This window comes from Pristis pectinata, chromosome 7, assembly GCF_009764475.1.
Source record: "Pristis pectinata isolate sPriPec2 chromosome 7, sPriPec2.1.pri, whole genome shotgun sequence".
NCBI lineage: Eukaryota > Metazoa > Chordata > Chondrichthyes > Rhinopristiformes > Pristidae > Pristis > Pristis pectinata.
The window spans coordinates 88337992-88354884 of NC_067411.1; the positions used below are offsets into that span (position 1 = coordinate 88337992).

Genomic DNA, 16893 nt, shown 5'->3' on the forward strand with positions numbered 1-16893 from the left:
TTTGGCAGTTGGGAGTGTTGTTGAGATTTACCTGAAAGCTGATATAAAATCAGGATTGATGAGGTGTCAGAGGTGGGTGCCAGGATTGAGTTGGAGTCGCTAGTCTCAAAAGACATTTTTTTTAATTAAACAAGGAAAATGAGTGATAATGAAGCAGGAAAAATACCCCAAGTAAACTCAAAATTTGTAGCAGGGCGGAACAGGAAGGCATTGGAACACAGATCTTCACAGGAGATTATCCATTTCACAGCGATCCTATTATCTGATAGCCCAATATTTTATTTACTATTCCAAGCTATTAGTGCAAAACTAATCAGATAATTTGGATTTAATATTCTAAATATGAAGGAGAGTTAAGTGCAGAGGCTCTGGTTTTACTGAATATTTATTATTTGTATTGCATAGGGTAAATTACTTGAACAAAGTAACTACTTCAACAGCAGGCTTTTGACGGGATTACAACATTTGGCAGTGAAAACTACAAAATACTGATTGAATTATTCAATGTTTGCATAACAATGTTGCCCAGATCAACTAATTTCAACATGTGGAAAAATAATATATTCTAATCTCGTTGCCTGAGTACACCTACCTTAACAACAGCATTCAAGAGGACCACTCCTGATTTTTTTGTGATTACTTGCTTTGTGCTATAATGGTATTCTATAAGCTGAGGTATCGTGGGAAATCCAGTTCCTTCAAATCGATATTGATTCTGCGTAAGAGATTGAAAAAAGTACCTAGAATTATTGACCGACTTAAGAAAATGTTTTGCAAGCCAAATAGCAACAGTCCAGCAACCTTTAGTACCATAAAATTATTTAACAAAAAACTATGGATGCTGGATATCTGAAGTAACAGCAGAAAACACTCAGCCATCATCTGTGCAAAGAGTAACAGAGTTAATGAAGGACCTAATGAAAGTCCTCAAACCTGAAATGTTAACTCTGTTTCTCTTTCCATATATGCTGCCTGACCTTCTGTGCGTCTGTAGCATTTTTTATTAAGCTGATCTATAGTATCAACTATTTTCACCAGGGCTGATTATCAGCATAGAGATGCCAACCATAACAATCATATGAAACAAAAGAAACCTATTGGCAGACGGCTTCTTGTTTAGAACCGAGCACCATACAGCGTGCCCCAGGTTGAGAGAAAGGGTAATAGGGGTTGGAAAAGCAGCATTGCAAAGATGTGCAGCTTATTCTTGAAGCTTTCTGCAGCTCCCTTGAGCAGTTAGGTTTTGTAAAGATTAGTATGCCAAGTAGGATGACTGGCCTACTTTAACAAGGACATTGAGCTGGTGAAGAAGAGATTCATCAGGATACATTGAGGTATAAGCACATATAGCAGGAGAGTTGAAATAAATTGCACCTCTACAGTTGAGCAGAGAAAGCCTAAGACATATTCATAATTTGGAGCGTAAGTGTACAGGGAAAAAGCAAGCAGTAATAGGTGGCTCCACTAGAGAGTCTGCACAGACTGAATTGCCTCCACCTGTATTGCAAAATTCTACACTTATATAATACTTGTGGAGCATATATGTTTACAAGAAATCCACCAAACAACCCTCAACTAAGCCAGGAACTGAGGTGGTGCTGGGGAAATTTCATATGGTCTTCTGAAAGTTTAGAGAAATAACAAGGTAAATCAAATAAATTACTTTTGTTAGGAGGAAACTAGAGACCATTATTTCAAAATAAGCATCAAATACTGAAAGAGAAATGAGGAACAACACTTTCATTCTTGCCACAAATGACTTCTGAATATCAAGAGGTTTTATTTAAGGCAGGGTTTGTAGTGGTGGTAATGGGGTGGGGTAGGAGTGTGCAGACAAATAAAATCGTGCCACATTCAATCTTCATGCCCCAGTTCCCCAAGTGAACAACTTCCACACAGACAACAAACCAGCTGTTTATTTCACGCCACAATTCCAAAATTTAAGATTAGGTAAGTAATAGACAAAACAAAGTCGACAGGTATTTTGGATGAGCAAGAATGATTTGCTTCCACCTTTCACCATACTATTATTTGGATTTAATAAAATGCAATAAAAATAGTGGCAGAATTTTGCACATGAAGGTATTGGCACAACTTTTCCATGAATCAAACTATACACAAAAGAAAATAGAGCCTTCCGAGTCTTGGGTAGAGTGATGTTCATTCAGAATAAACCAACATGAAAAGGGCAGAAGTGAAAAAAAGCCGAAGCCCTGTTACATTTCATCAATGCACCATGCAGATATTCTATTAATAAGATTAATCTTAAATATTATTTTTCCACTCAAAACACTAAATTAAGGAATGCACACTTTTCTGCATGGTTACTAATTTGTTATGAAATTCTACATTTGCTACATGATGGCATGCAAGCTAAGATCTGAAACAACATGTCCATTCGGATCCAATCGCAGTGCACACTGATGTCAGGCAAGGTTGCGACATTGTTCCAGCAGTTTAATCTTTTTCACAACAGTGTTGTACCTCATCTCCAACAAGTTGCAGTGGAACTCCTCTACATGACAAATGAGAAATTGCTCAACCTACATCATCTCCACTCCAAAACCAGCTCACTCTAATCTTAGTCATGAGTTGTAATAAGCAGACAAAACTTGTGTTTGTGCACCTTTGGAGGCTAAGCTGGAAGTCATCACCACGTCGTTCACTGAAGCACATGAAAGAATGACCCTTACACTAAATATACTCAAAATAAAGGGTATCTACCAACTTGCGATTGCTTGACCACATTGTCCCCTGTGATGAGACCATGGAGCACCTGGACCACTTTCCATATCTCAGAAGCCACCTCTCAATGAGGGAGACATCCATGATGAAATTCACCATCATCTTCTGTGTGTTATCACACACTTTGGTAGCCCAAGAAAAAGTGTGTTTAAAGACCAAGACCTTGCATTACAAAGCTCATGGTCTACCAGCCGCCTTTGATCCTCACCCTCCTGCATGCTTCTGAGGCAGGGATTACCTACAGCAGGCACCTCAAGGCATTAGAGAGGTATTGCCAACACTAATTATGCAAATCCTTCAAATCCACATGCAGGTTAAATGAATCAACCTCAGAATCCTGCCACATCAGCATTAAGACTCTAATTACACATGGCTCTGATCGGTACATCATGTCACTACACTCCTGACACAAACACTACTCTGATATATGTCATGGTAAGTGATTATCAGGTAGACAGGAAATAATTCAAGGATGTTCTCAAAACTTCTCCAAGAAAGTACAGCACCCTCACAGACTCAAGGGAATCTCCTGCCCATCTCTGATCAAAATGGAGAAAGAACATTTGGGAAGGCACTAAGAACCCCCTTCATTAGAAGTACATGGAAGTCCAGTGAATTTGGTGGTAAGAGAGCTTCACCTCCCAAATGAACCACCCATGCACTCTGTCAAGCATCTCCTGCACCATCAGGAGCAGAACCTGCAGATCCCATGATGGTCTCCTCAGTTCTTTCAAAACACTCAGAAGAATGGAAGCAAATAATCTCTGATCCTGAAGGACTGATGGAGCAGGATGAAATGTTTACATTTTCAACTTAAACTTATACAAAAGGGCATCAGTGGACGAATAAATGTTTTCGGATTGATTTTTTTCCCCCTCATAACTACTTACATCTGTATACTGGATGATAAAGTGTCTGCGCTGCCCATCTGAGTAAACAGAAAGGACGTATTCACCGGGTTTGCCATGACTTTCTCGGACTAGGAAGTCTCCTTGTTGTTTCAGCAGCTCCTGGGCTTCTATCCGAGGAATTGCTCCGTGATACCAGTCCTGTTCAGCTAATGGTTTCTCGCTGGAAGGCATCACATCAAAGAACTAAAGGAAAGAAAGTGTTCCTAATTTTGAAAAATGTGCAAACAATCCATAACACTGCATTAAAACAAAAAAGAAACAAGGCAAATACTTTAAAATTGACAATAAAAAGGTAAAGAAAAAGATGTAGGTAACTCACACTAACCGTGCAAATACAAAATATAACAATTGACCAAAAATTACTGCCAAAGACAAGTTGAGACCCATACCACTCACAGTCATTTATATGCAAACACTTCACCTTCTTCAAGCAAGTGCAGTTGTGTAAATTAAATTTGAAAATCATGAAGTTGCTATTAAAAATAATCCTCTGTCACAAACTCTGCATGATTCCCATTTCAATATCTGCTTCACCATACAAATGCACTGAGATATACAAGTCCCTATACTTATACTGCATCACAAAATAAATTCACCACAGAAATTGTCAAGTAAATTCAAATCTAAATACCTCTTAACAAACATTAACAATTAAAGTGTTAATTAATGATAGCTGATTTCTCTGGCATTGAAAATGAACAATTGTAATTATTTAGTCTCATTCTTTCAGATTTTTAAGTTTTTGAAAGAAATTAAAATGAAAAAAAACTATATACAATTTCACTTTTTCTCAAGTAAACCAGTCTTTCTAGTCCTCTTGTATCCAGTTTGAAATCACATTCATCATTCTACCTTCCACTTCCTTCACAGTTTCTGCAGTTAGTTCAGAATCCTTTGACCTGATTGGTTAAGGATATACCTGGTTGCTTCACTGGTAACTCAGATTCCATATGTCCCAGAGAATACCCAGCACCATTTCCATTTCATGAATCCTGAACTTGAGGATAAACCTTTTTGATATTAAATGGTAAGGTCTAACTAACTAATTAATATTTACCAAATCAAGAGAAGAGTATTTAATTCTCTACCCATAAATGGCACAAAAATCGATCAGCCCATTACAATTAAATATGCAGTGTCAGTTCACTTCAATGAACAACAAGACTCAAATATTGTAGTAGTTATAAAATTCTAAAACCTATAGGTGGAGCTGGCTACTTGGTCCACCATGCCTGTAGTGGCTGTAGATCTTGCCAACCTATTACCAATTTCTCGGTTTGTGGTCTTGCAGGTTATAGCAGTTCAAGTGCATATACTCAAGTACATTTTAAGTATGATGACAGCTTCTGTCTCAACCATCTATTCAGGTACCAAGTTCCAGACCACCATCCCATGCTCTTACTCTCGCAAACCTTCTGGGGGCAAAAAGGTTTTTTCTTAATACCTCTCTAACCCTTCAACCATTTTAAGAACTCAATACCGAATTCAATAATTTCAAATAACCAACCTTCCCAGAGGTATCAGAACTAGCTAGCATCTTTTTGTTTTTACTTTATAATGTATTACATTATCTTTTCCAGATTTCTAGCAACTGCAGTATTTGTATCTCATAGTTCCAGCACTTTTTTTTCCCTCTTGCTCTAGTGTGTTTTCATTCATTTATCTACGTTTTCTCCAGAATTTCCAATGCTTCACCACCTCTCAGTTGGCACCAACACCACCCGTGTCATTAAGATTCTCTTCACCCAATGAGCAACATTTCTTTTGTTCCTGCCACCCCTCCTTCTCCTCTATGACTGTTTCTCTCTAAAGATGCTGCCTGATCTACTAAATTTTTCCAGCATTCTGGTTTTGTATACTGTAATGCATTGCATTAAAAAAAATTATATGAGAGAATCCACATGTATAAAAATTAGGCAGTTTTATAGGGAAATTGAGTTTGCTGTAACATTTTATAATGAGCATAGTTTGTTAATATTTTAAATTTTCATCGTCAATAATTTCACTTAATTATGGTAAAGATTCCTTCACAACACCTGCTAACCAACAATGAATCCCCCGCAGAACCTTTATGACCTTTAAGATTTCTGCACATGGATATTAATGCAAAAGTCATGTCACTGTACAAGGCTGGCAAACAATGACAGAACTGTTATCACTACAACAGCAAATGTTATGCTATATTTAGCTAAGATATGAAGATTACAGACTGGCAGAAACAAAATGTTCTCCTGTTTCTGTGTAAACTAAATGACCAAAAGCTGAATTCTGCAATCTGTCTTTAATAAACATAGTTGTCCGAACCAAAACCAAGTTATATGAAAATAAAAGTTTTTCATTTGTTTAGCTTGCTGCCATTTTGTATATGTGCACAAATGCAAAAGAAAGAATGAGAGATCAAGAAAGAAATAGAAAGCAAAAGCCAATACTCAACAATTTCAAATTAAAAAGGGATGGGGTCATTCACTTAAACTATATTGATTTATTTCTGTAATTATTACTCAATATCCAAATATAATGCCAGGATGCCAGACTTGATTCCTTAATTATAAAAATTCAAATATCAAATTCAATTTAACCCAACTTTGCTTTTCTGTTTTTCACTGTATTTAAGAAAATTGACTATGGAAAAAATAAAGAATTATTGATATTTTAATACATTTCCACATTTTCCCATTACAAACACATGACTTATATAAAATGCTTCATTTATACAATTAACAGGTGAGGAATAATATGGAAGTTGTTAAATGGCTATGTCACAAAGAGTCATAAAGTCATACAGCAAAAAAAAAACAACCCTTTGCCTCAATACATCCATGCTGACCATCATGTACCCCTGGATACAAATCTGATTTGCAGCACTTGCTCCATAGCCTGTAGTGAATCCCAAGAACATAAGTTGCAGAGAGTAGTGGACTCAGCCCAATACATCACGGGCACATCCCTCCTCACCATCCATAGTATCTATGAGCTGCTGCCTCAAGAAGGCTACATCCATTATCAAAAAAGATCCCCACCATCTGGGCCATGCCATCTTCTTGCAGCTACCATTAGGCAGAAGGTACAGAATCCAGAGGTTCCACACTACCAGCTTCATTTCTTCACCCACAGCTACATCCCTTCAACCATTTGGCCCTTAAACCAACCTACACAACCCTAATCACTACCTCAGTATAACAACACTATGACCACTTTGCACTACAATGGTCTTGTTATTTTTGTTCTACTTGTGTTCTTCCTTGTAAAAATTGTGTATAATTTATGTTTAATTTTTGTTTTTCTTGTGTATGTTGTGTGTCTGATGCTGTGTGCCTGTGATGCTGCTGCAAGTAAGTTTTTCATTGCACCCGTGCATATGTACTTGCGCATATATGTACTTGTGCATATGACAATAAACTCAACTTTGACTTTAAGATTTCAATGTCTTGGTGATTCAAGTTCACACCCACATACTTTTAAAATGTTGTAAGAGTACCTGCCTCCACCACCTTTGCAAGCATTGCGTTCCAGATTGCAACCATACTCTAGGTGAAAAATGTTTGTGTCTGATCCCCTCTAACCCTCTTACTCCTTGCCTTAAACCTATGCCTTCTGGGCTTGGGTGTCTCTATTATGGGGAAATGTTTCTCACTATTCACCCTATCTATGCCCCATAATTTTTTATGCCTTTATCAGGTACCCACCACCCCCCCTCCTCTCCAAGGAAAATTAGACCAGCCTATCCAATCTCTTCATAACTGAAATGTTTCATCCCAGGAACCGTCCTTGTAAACCTCTACTGCAGATACAAGTAGTTGTCCATAGGTTCAGAATAATAATCCAGAAGAAGTGGCTTCAATCCCACCATGCTTATTTATAATTCTCATTAAAAGGCAAATTCAGCAAAGAAAAAGGAGAGACGACTTGTTTATTCAATGCCATCCCAAGAAAGGAAATGGAACACGGTTGACTCCAAAATGATTCATTGTTATCCGCGCCAGAAGTCATGTTGGCACCAGAAGCGTGACGACACTTGCGGGCTGACCCAGAACATTCTACGCAAAAGATGCATTCCACTGTGTGTTTCGATGTACATGTGACTAATAAAGAAATCTTATCCAAATGCACCGCAGAAAGCATCAATACAAGATGGTCTACCTCCACTTTTTCTGGGTAACTAGGCAAAAGACAATAAGTTTCATACTTTGCAGCAACATTTAGGATTGTTCTGAAAATTAAATGGTAAAAAAGCAAGGAATTTGCCAGAATTATATGGCAAATAATGTATATGAAAATACTGTTAACTTACAGATGAACTCAAATAATTCTTTGGTGATCTCATGATCCCAGCAATGGAGTGTCGAATGGAGTCAAATTTTGAAACCTTGTCTTTTCCTTTTTCCTGAAAAAGAACACAAATCACTTTAAAAAAATGCATGCATTCTTTTAGGACGATGTACAATCAAACCCAATCAAGATTTAATTAGGTTACCCTTGTTCAATTCATATACTAATATTTAAAAGTTTCAATATAGCTTGAGGTCAAGCTTGGGACACTGAGTGTAGGACTTTGGCGGTGGGGGGGGGGGGGGGGGCTCACGTTATAGCTGTGTGAAACTTTGGTTGGGCCACATACTGTGGAACGTGGGAACCTGATAGAGGTAATATAATATCTTGAGTGGCATAGACAGGGTGAAAGCACATGGTCTTTTTCCCCAGGGAGGAGGTGCTGAAAACAAGAGGGCATAGGTTTAAGATCAGAGGCGAGAGATTTAGAAGGGACATCAGAGGCAGCTTCTTCAAGCAAAGGGTGGCGTGTATTTGGAATGCGCTGCCAGAAACAGTGGTTGAGGCGGGCACATTAGCAACATTTAATAGCCATCTAAGTACATGGATAGGAGAGGGCCAAATGCGGGCAGATGGGACTAGCTCGCTGGGCGACACAGTCGACATGGATGAGTTGGGCCGAAGGGCCTGTTTCCATGCTGTAAAACTCTATGACATTTAGAGTGTTGTGTGTAGCCCTGGTCGTCACATTGAGGGAAGAATGTTGGGGCTTTGGAGGAGGTGTGCCAGGATATTGCCTGGATTAGAGTGATTAGAGTGTGTTGGCTGTGAGGAAAGGTTGGACGGGCTTGGATTGTTTTCTCTGGAGCGTCGGGGGCTGTGGGGCGACCAGACGGGGGTAAATAGGATTGTGAGAGGTATAGATAGCATAGATGGTGGAAATGTCAAATACTAGAGGGCATAGCTTTAAGGTGATGGGAGAAAAGTTTAAAGGAAATTTATGAGGCAAGTTTTTTTTCACATGTAAAGTGTCAGGTGCCTGAAACTGACAGCTAGGGGAAGTGGTGGAAGCATATGCAACAGTAATATTTAAGAGGCATTTAAACAGGCACAAAAACAGGCAGGGAATGGAGGGATGTAGACCATGTGTAAGCAGATGGGATTAGTTTGGATTGGCATCACAGTTGGCACAGACATTGAAGGCCAAGGGGCCTGTTTTATGTTCCATTTAGAATACATTAAATCAAGTTACAGAACATTAACACAAGACACAGTATCAAACTTCCTTATTTTCTATCAAATTAGAACAGCACAGTGGTGCAGTTGGAAGAGCTGCTGTCTGACAGCACCAGTGAATTGAGTTCAATCCTGACTCCTGCTGTTGTCTGTGTGGAGTTTGCACATTCTCCCTGTGACTGGATGGGTTTCTGCCCGGGTACTCTGGTTTCTTCCCACATCCTCAAAATGTGCAGGTTAATAGTTTAATTGGCCACTGTAAATTGACCCTAGTATGTTGGTGAGTGGCAGAATCTGGGGCTGGTTGATGGCAATGTGGGAAGAGTAAAATGGGATTAGTGTAAATGTGTGTTTGATGGTCCTTGCAAAGAGTCTGCTTCCTTGCTTTATTACTCTGAGTCTATATCAAATAGACTTTCCAAAGACCTGTAAATGATTATTACGTTTTAATTTTTCAAGAATCCACCAAAACAAGCAATTTTATGCATTGAATAATTTAAAAAATATGCACTGGGGATATTGTATGTTGTGAATTATTTCTGCCAATTAGAAAAATACATACCTAATGGCATAACGCAAGTGTCAATTGATACAAATTAAAATTACAGAACATTTAAAGATAAACCATTAAGTTGTAGCGGTTGCTACCGCGGAATAAAACAAGACTCTACTCGGAGGATTGCCAAACAGAACTGGTTTATTTTCCCGCCTTGCGCGGGCCCTTTAAGGGAGAATGTTCCCACCCAAAACAACCGGCAATGACGTAAGTCCTACGTCATCAGGACTTTCCCACGCGCGGGTTCTCCCCGTCGCTCGGAAAGACGAGGCCCGCCGCCATCTTGGGCCTCGTCGCTCCGACGCCGCGTGACCCGACTGCCGAGCCGGTTCGCCCGACTAGACGGTGAGTCGCCACACAACCCCCCCCAGAACCGGCGATACAGTCCCCAAGGTCCGTGGGCTGTGCCAACTGCCGCTTAGGGGGGCGGCCTCTGCGTCGCGGCGTGGCAACCTCGACAGGCTGTTGCAGATCCAAATGGGCCGGTTTGAGGCGGTCCGCCGAGAAAACCTGTTCCCTGCCTCCAATGTCCAAAATAAAAGTGGATCCGTTATTCCGTATGACTCGGAACGGTCCCTCATATGGTCGTTGCAATGGCGCCCGAGGTGTGCCCCTGCGAACGAAAACAAACTTACAGTCCCGTAGTTCCTTGGGCTGGCAGGATGGGGCTTGACCGTGCCGTGAGGTGGGAATCGGGGCCAAGGCGCCAAGCTTCTCGCGCAGTCTTTGTAGGACTGCTGGGGGTTGTTCCCCTTGGTCCTGAAGGGCAGGTAAGAAATTCCCGGGGACAACTAGTGGCGCCCCGTATACAAGCTCAGCTGACGAAGTGCGGAGGTCTTCTTTGGGGGCAGTGCGTATGCCGAGCAGGACCCAAGGCAGCTCGTCAACCCAGTTAGGACCCTTCAGGCGGGCCATCAAGGCCGATTTCAGATGGCGGTGAAAACGTTCCACCAACCCGTTTGATTGAGGATGGTAGGCCGTGGTGGTGTGCAGCTGCGTCCCTAGCAGGTTCGCTAATGCAGCCCAGAGACTGGAAGTGAATTGGGTGCCTCTGTCTGAAGTGATGTGGGCTGGAACGCCAAAACGTGAGACCCAAGTTGTGAGCAGCACCCGGGCGCAGGAATCAGTTGTGATGTCAGTCAGGGGGTTTGCCTCAGGCCACCTCGTGAACCGGTCCACGATGGTAAGGAGGTACCGGGCTCCTCTTGAAACCGGCAGAGGGCCCACAAGGTCGACGTGTATGTGGTCGAACCTCCTACGGGTAGGCTCGAACTGCTGTGGTGGGACCTTGGTGTGTCGCTGGATTTTTGACGTCTGGCAGTGCGGACAAGTCCTGGCCCACTCACTGACCTGTTTGCGCAGGCCATGCCAGACAAACTTGCTGGCGACCAGTCGGACAGTAGATCTGATGGACGGGTGCGCCAACCCATGTACCGAGTCAAAAACGCGTCTCCGCCAGGCTGCAGGGACTATAGGGCGGGGCTGACCAGTCGCAACGTCGCAAAGTAGGGTCCGCTGACCTGGACCAACCAAGAAATCTCGGAGCTGCAGACCCGAGACTGCGGTTCTGTAGCTGGGCAGTTCGTCGTCGGCTTGCTGTGCGTCAGCTAGGGCCGTGTAGTCGACACCCAAGGATAGGTTGTGGATGGTTGGTCTGGAAAGTGCATCAGCAACGACATTATCCTTTCCGGAGACATGTTAGATGTCAGTTGTGAACTCGGAAATGTAGGATAAATGTCTCTGCTGACGAGGGATCGGAGACTTTGGAGAAGGCAAAGGACAGAGGCTTATGATCGGTGAAAGCGGTGAAAGGCCTGCCTTCTAGAAAGTATCGGAAATGCCGGACCGCCAGATACAGCGCTAGAAGTTCCCGATCAAAAGCGCTGTACTTCAGTTCGGGCGGTCTAAGGTGCTTGCTGAAAAATGCCAAGGGTTGCCAGCGGCCTTCGAGTAACTGTTCCAGTACCCCACCCACCGCGGTGTTGGACGCGTCTGCCGTGAGGGCAGTCGGGACGTCAGTCCTGGGGTGTACCAGCATCGTGGCGTCTGCCAGGGCGTCTTTGGCCTTAACGAAAGCAGCCGCAGCCTCGTCAGTCCAGGTGATGTCCTTGCCCTTACCAGCCAGCAGCAAGAACAGAGGGCGCATGATACGGGCTGCTGCAGGGATGAAACGATGGTAAAAGTTGACCATCCCCAGGAATTCCTGTAGGCCTTTGACTGTGTCGGGGCGGGCAAAATGGTGGATAGCATCCACCTTGGCGGGTAGGGGTGTTGCCCCGTCGCTGGTGATTTTGTGGCCGAGGAAATCGATAGAGTCAAGTCCGAATTGGCACTTGGACGGGTTGATCGTGAGGCCGAAATCGCGGAGGCGGGACTACAGCTGGCGGAGGTGGGAAAGGTGTTCCTGGCGGTTACGGCTGGCGATCAGTATGTCGTCCAAGTAAATGAACACGAAGTCCAGGTCTCGGCCTACCGCGTCCATCAGCCGCTGGAAGGTCTGCGCGGCGTTCTTAAGGCCAAACGGCATCCGAAGGAATTCGAACAGGCTGAATGGGGTGATAATCGCAGTTTTGGGGACGTCATCCGGATGGACCAGGATTTGGTGGTATCCCCTAACGAGGTCCACTTTGGAAAAGATGCGGGCCCCGTGTAAGTTCGCTGCGAAGTCCTGGATGTGAGGGATGGGATAGCGGTCCGGGGTGGTGGCGTCATTCAGCCTGCGGTAGTCGCCGCAGGGCCTCCACCCTCCGGTGGCTTTGGGGACCATGTGCAGGGGGGAGGCCCAGGGGCTGTCTGACCTGCGAACAATCCCCAGCTCCTCCATGTGACGGAACTCTTCCTTTGCCAGGCGGAGCTTGTCTGGAGGTAATCGTCGTGCTCGGGCATGAAGGGGTGGCCCTGTGGTAATGATGTGGTGTCGTAAACGAATTTGTAAACGAAGGTGCCAAAATCGATGGGAATTCAGCTAGGAGCTTGGCGAAATCGTCGCCAGAAAGGGAAATGGAGTCCAGGCGCGGGGCTGGTGGGCTGATTTCTCCCAGGGGATAGGTCCGGAGAGTGCTAGAGTGGACTAACCGCTTCCTTCGCAGGTCGACTAACAGGTTGTGGGCCCGAAGGAAATCGGCTCCTAGGAGTGGTCAGGTGACGGTGGCAAGGGTAAAGGTCCAGGTAAAACGGCTGCCGCCAAAGTGTAATTGAAGCGTACGGGTGCCGAAAGACCGTATCGTTGTACCGTTGGCGGCATTGAGTAGAGGACCTGGTGGCCTGTCATGAGTGTCGCGGCCTGTCGGGGGCAAAATACTGACCTCCGCTCCAGTATCAACGAGGAAACGCCGTCCAGATTTCTTGTCCTGAACGAAGAGGAGGCTCTGTCGGCGGCCAGCCGCCGTAGCCATCAGCGGCGGCTGGCCCTGGCGTTTCCCTGAAACTTGCAGGGTGGGCGGCATCGATGGGCCTCCGCACCCCACCTCTGATGGTAGAAGCACAGCTGGTCACCCGTGTCGTCGTCTGCGTTCCTGGGGCGTGGCTGCTCGGTTGCTGGGGCCGGGCGAGGCGGGCGTTGGGCTCGCGGCCTGGTGATTTCACTGACGGACGAACTGCTCTCGCGCTTGGCCCTCCACAGGACATCTGCCCGGGCGGCCACCTCACGGGGGTTGCTGAAGTCGGCGTCAGCTAACAACAAGTGGATGTCATCGGGGAGCTGTTCGAGGAAGGCCTGTTCGAACATCAGGCATAGCTTGTGTCCCTCGGCCAATGCCAGCATCTCATTCATTAGGGCGGATGGGGATCTGTCCCCCAGGCCATCCAGATGAAGCAGGCGGGCGGCGCGCTCACGACGGGAGAGGCCGAAGGTCCGGATCAAAAGGTCTTTGAAAGCCGGGTACTTATCTCCCTCCGGAGGTGACTGGATGAAGTCTCCAACCTGGGCGGCTGTCTCCTGGTCCAGAGAGCTAACCACATGGTAGTACTTCGTGGAGTCGGAGGTGATCTGCCGAAGGTGGAATTGCGCTTCGGCCTGGTCAAACCAGACGCTGGGCCGAAGTGTCCAAAAGGTGGGCAGCTTGAGGGCCACTGCGTTGGCTGCTGCGCTGTCGTCCATTTCGCGGGTCCAAAAGCCGTTTGGACCGTTGGGGTCACCAATGTAGCGGTTGCTACCGCGGAATAAAACAAGACTCTACTCGGAGGATTGCCAAACAGAACTGGTTTATTTTCCCGCCTTGCGCGGGCCCTTTAAGGGAGAATGTTCCAGCCCAAAACAACCGGCAATGACGTAAGTCCTACGTCATCAGGACTTTCCCGCGCGCGGGTTCTCCCCGTCGCTCGGAAAGACAAGGCCCGCCGCCATCTTGGGCCTCGTCGCTCCGACGCCGCGCGACCCGACTGCCGAGCCGGTTCGCCCGACTAGACGGTGAGTCGCCACAAAGTATTATTAATTATAAAGCAAACAAAAATTGCACATCTGAAACAGAAACAATGATTGCTAGAAATACTTGGTTAGTTCATTACTGTGGAGGGAACAGATACATTAATGATTTTGGCGTAAAGTATTTCTTTCAATTCTGAAGAAAAATAAGCAGTTTCATGGGATCTGATCAGTGGCAAGGGGGAGTACAGAAAAAAGAAACTGGAAACCCCAAAAAGCAGAAGATGGATAGAAGACTCGAGCAGTGGTTATATCAGATAATGCCAACAAAGTAAGGCAATTATAAGAAACATCACAGTATAAATATCAAGGGGGGTGGAAGGTATTGCAATCAAGAATGAGAAAATTGTCTTAAAGACTCCAGATCAGGTATGAAATTTAACCAGAAGTACTGGCCAAAATTGGAAACTGTGTGGTCCCACTACAGAAAAAGAGCAAACCCATATCAGGGTGCAGAGTTTCCTCGTTAATGCACCTATTCCACAATGCCAGCATGCCTTGCTGTTGAGAAAGCTGAAGTATTAACAAACTAAGTTACTGAAAATAATGTTAACACCAAAGGGTGCCCAAGTGAAAGACAGTGGTACAGCTTTTGGAGCTTGAACTTGAACAATCAAAGCAGGAGGGAAAAGACGGGTGGAAATAGAATGGAAAATTTCAATGGCAAGCTAAAGGTTGTCAACATCACACTTTTGATTACCTCATCTGCATTTGTCCAAGAAAACAAGGAGAAAAAGTCCACATGAATTGCTTTCTCATGAGAAAAGCTTTTTTTTAAAATGTGATCTCCAGTCAGAATAGGAGTTGTGAAAGAATGTAATGTCTGTTTTACAGAGGAAAATGATCCTTCAGAAAAGCAGATACAGTGTCAAGCTAATGACCCAGATTTGTCAGTAAATTAATTGTGAGATCATCGGTGGCTCTGCTGACTGCAGAAGTGCAGTTCAATGCAGAAATCAGAAAGTTGCTTGTGCAGTTTGCACTGCTTCTCCAGATACCATGCTCAACCAGTATTTATAGATAGACTCAGATATAAACACAAAGCAAAGTGTGTAGCTGCTCTACATAAATGATTAATGTTTCCTAAACTCACCAAAAAAAACTTAGGAATATCTATACGAGAAAAAGTAAACATTTACCAGTCGGGGAAAAGAACAGGATCTGTACTGTTGAGTTGGTTTATCCCTGAATCACACTGGGACCAGTATTCTAGGCAGTCACTTAACTGGGGGATTTTAAACCAAATAATGGGGAGAAGGGATGAAGTCACAAAGATGTCATAAATCACTGGCATTGAAACAAGGCCGGAGAGGAAGGTATTAATGTGGGAAATGATAAAGAGACTGTGACAGAAAAGCAGAGAGAGCACTCTTTGGTTTAAGAGTAAATCAGTAGATAAAGCAAGAGGTTCAGAAATAATAAAAAGACAAATGCAAAGGCTCTGGACATGAATGCACATAGTATTCAAACAAAACAAATGAACTGACAGCGCAAATAGAAATAAATAAGTATGATCTGATAGCATTTCAGAAAGATATTGACTGGGATCAGAATATTTAAGGGTACATGACATTAAGGAAAGATAGAAAGGTAGCAAAAGGTTAAGCAGTGTTTATGAAAGTCATTTATGACTTTGTCCAGTAGATTGGGATTATATAAATTCAGAACATCAGGAAATGGTTTGGGTGAAGAAAAGATAAAGAAAAAAATGGCCAGGTCACTTATGGGAGTGGTGTGCAGGTCCCCTAACTGTAACCTCATGAATGGTCAAAGACAGAAAGGTAGCATGATGAACGTGGGAAGCTTTAACTTACATAGGGATCAGAAAAAGCAGATGGGCAAAGGTAGCCAAGATGACGAATTCATAGAGGAGTGGTTTCAGATAGTTTCTTAGAACAACATGATCTGGAACCCACCAGACAACAGGTTATGCTATATCTGATACCGTACAATATGAATGGAATAATTAATGATCTAATGGTGAAGATGCCCTTGGGTCACAATGATGATAGTATGAGTAAATTTAATATTTTAGTTTGAAGAAAAGATGAATGCGTCCAAGGTTCATATTTTAGACTTAAATAAGGGGAATTATGAGGGCATGGAAGAAGAACTGTCTAAAAAGAACTGGCATATTAGATTAAGGAACTGGTCAATCAAGATGTAGTGGCAGACAAAAATATGGGAGTGCAGGCAGACACAAATGTTTTGGACAGACACTAAGTTAACAGAGGAGGGGGACAGAAATAAAGTTGGAGGGGGTGGGGGGGAAAACAGAAGGAGAGAGACAAAGTGATGGGAGGGGAGAAGGGAGGAGAGACAGACAGAGAGGGAGGAGAGACAGACAGAGATATGCAGAGGTTATGCATTTGTAGCTAGTTTTCTGCTGGTACTGACTGAACACTGTGTTGAATGAACACATGTATTGCAATGCTTCGTGTATCATCACTTTTTGCTTCACTTATCAGATCATATTATGCAGCACTGAGCACAATGCAAGCAAAGATCAGCAGTAAAGGTTAGACTAAATTAAACCATACAATGCAAGTTAAATTTCATATCACCACACTCTCCCTGAAAAGGGGAAAAACTGCTTCAGCTGAGGACAGCATGCCAAAATAAATACATTCCAAACAACTGTTCCTAATTTAGTTCAACTATCATGCAGAACATCCATAATCAGATGATTTTTAAAAAATAAAAAACATACTAACAATAAATCATATTATTCTGTGCATTCAGTTTTTTTTCAA

The 16893-nt window shown here is 43.6% G+C and overlaps 1 protein-coding gene across 4 annotated transcripts in view; it reads right to left on the reverse strand.

Annotated features, from left to right (window-relative positions):
• Positions 1–16893, reverse strand: part of fer (fer (fps/fes related) tyrosine kinase) — a 116550-nt gene that overhangs the window by 22158 nt on the left and 77499 nt on the right. For all 4 annotated transcript variants that reach the window (XM_052020108.1, XM_052020106.1, XM_052020107.1 and 1 more), the window contains 3 exons: positions 7948–8040; positions 3636–3839; positions 593–715 (listed from right to left, as the gene is read on the reverse strand). In XM_052020108.1, coding sequence (XP_051876068.1) covers positions 593–715; positions 3636–3839; positions 7948–8040 — 420 coding nt within the window. The remainder of the gene's footprint in view (positions 1–592; positions 716–3635; positions 3840–7947; positions 8041–16893) is intronic.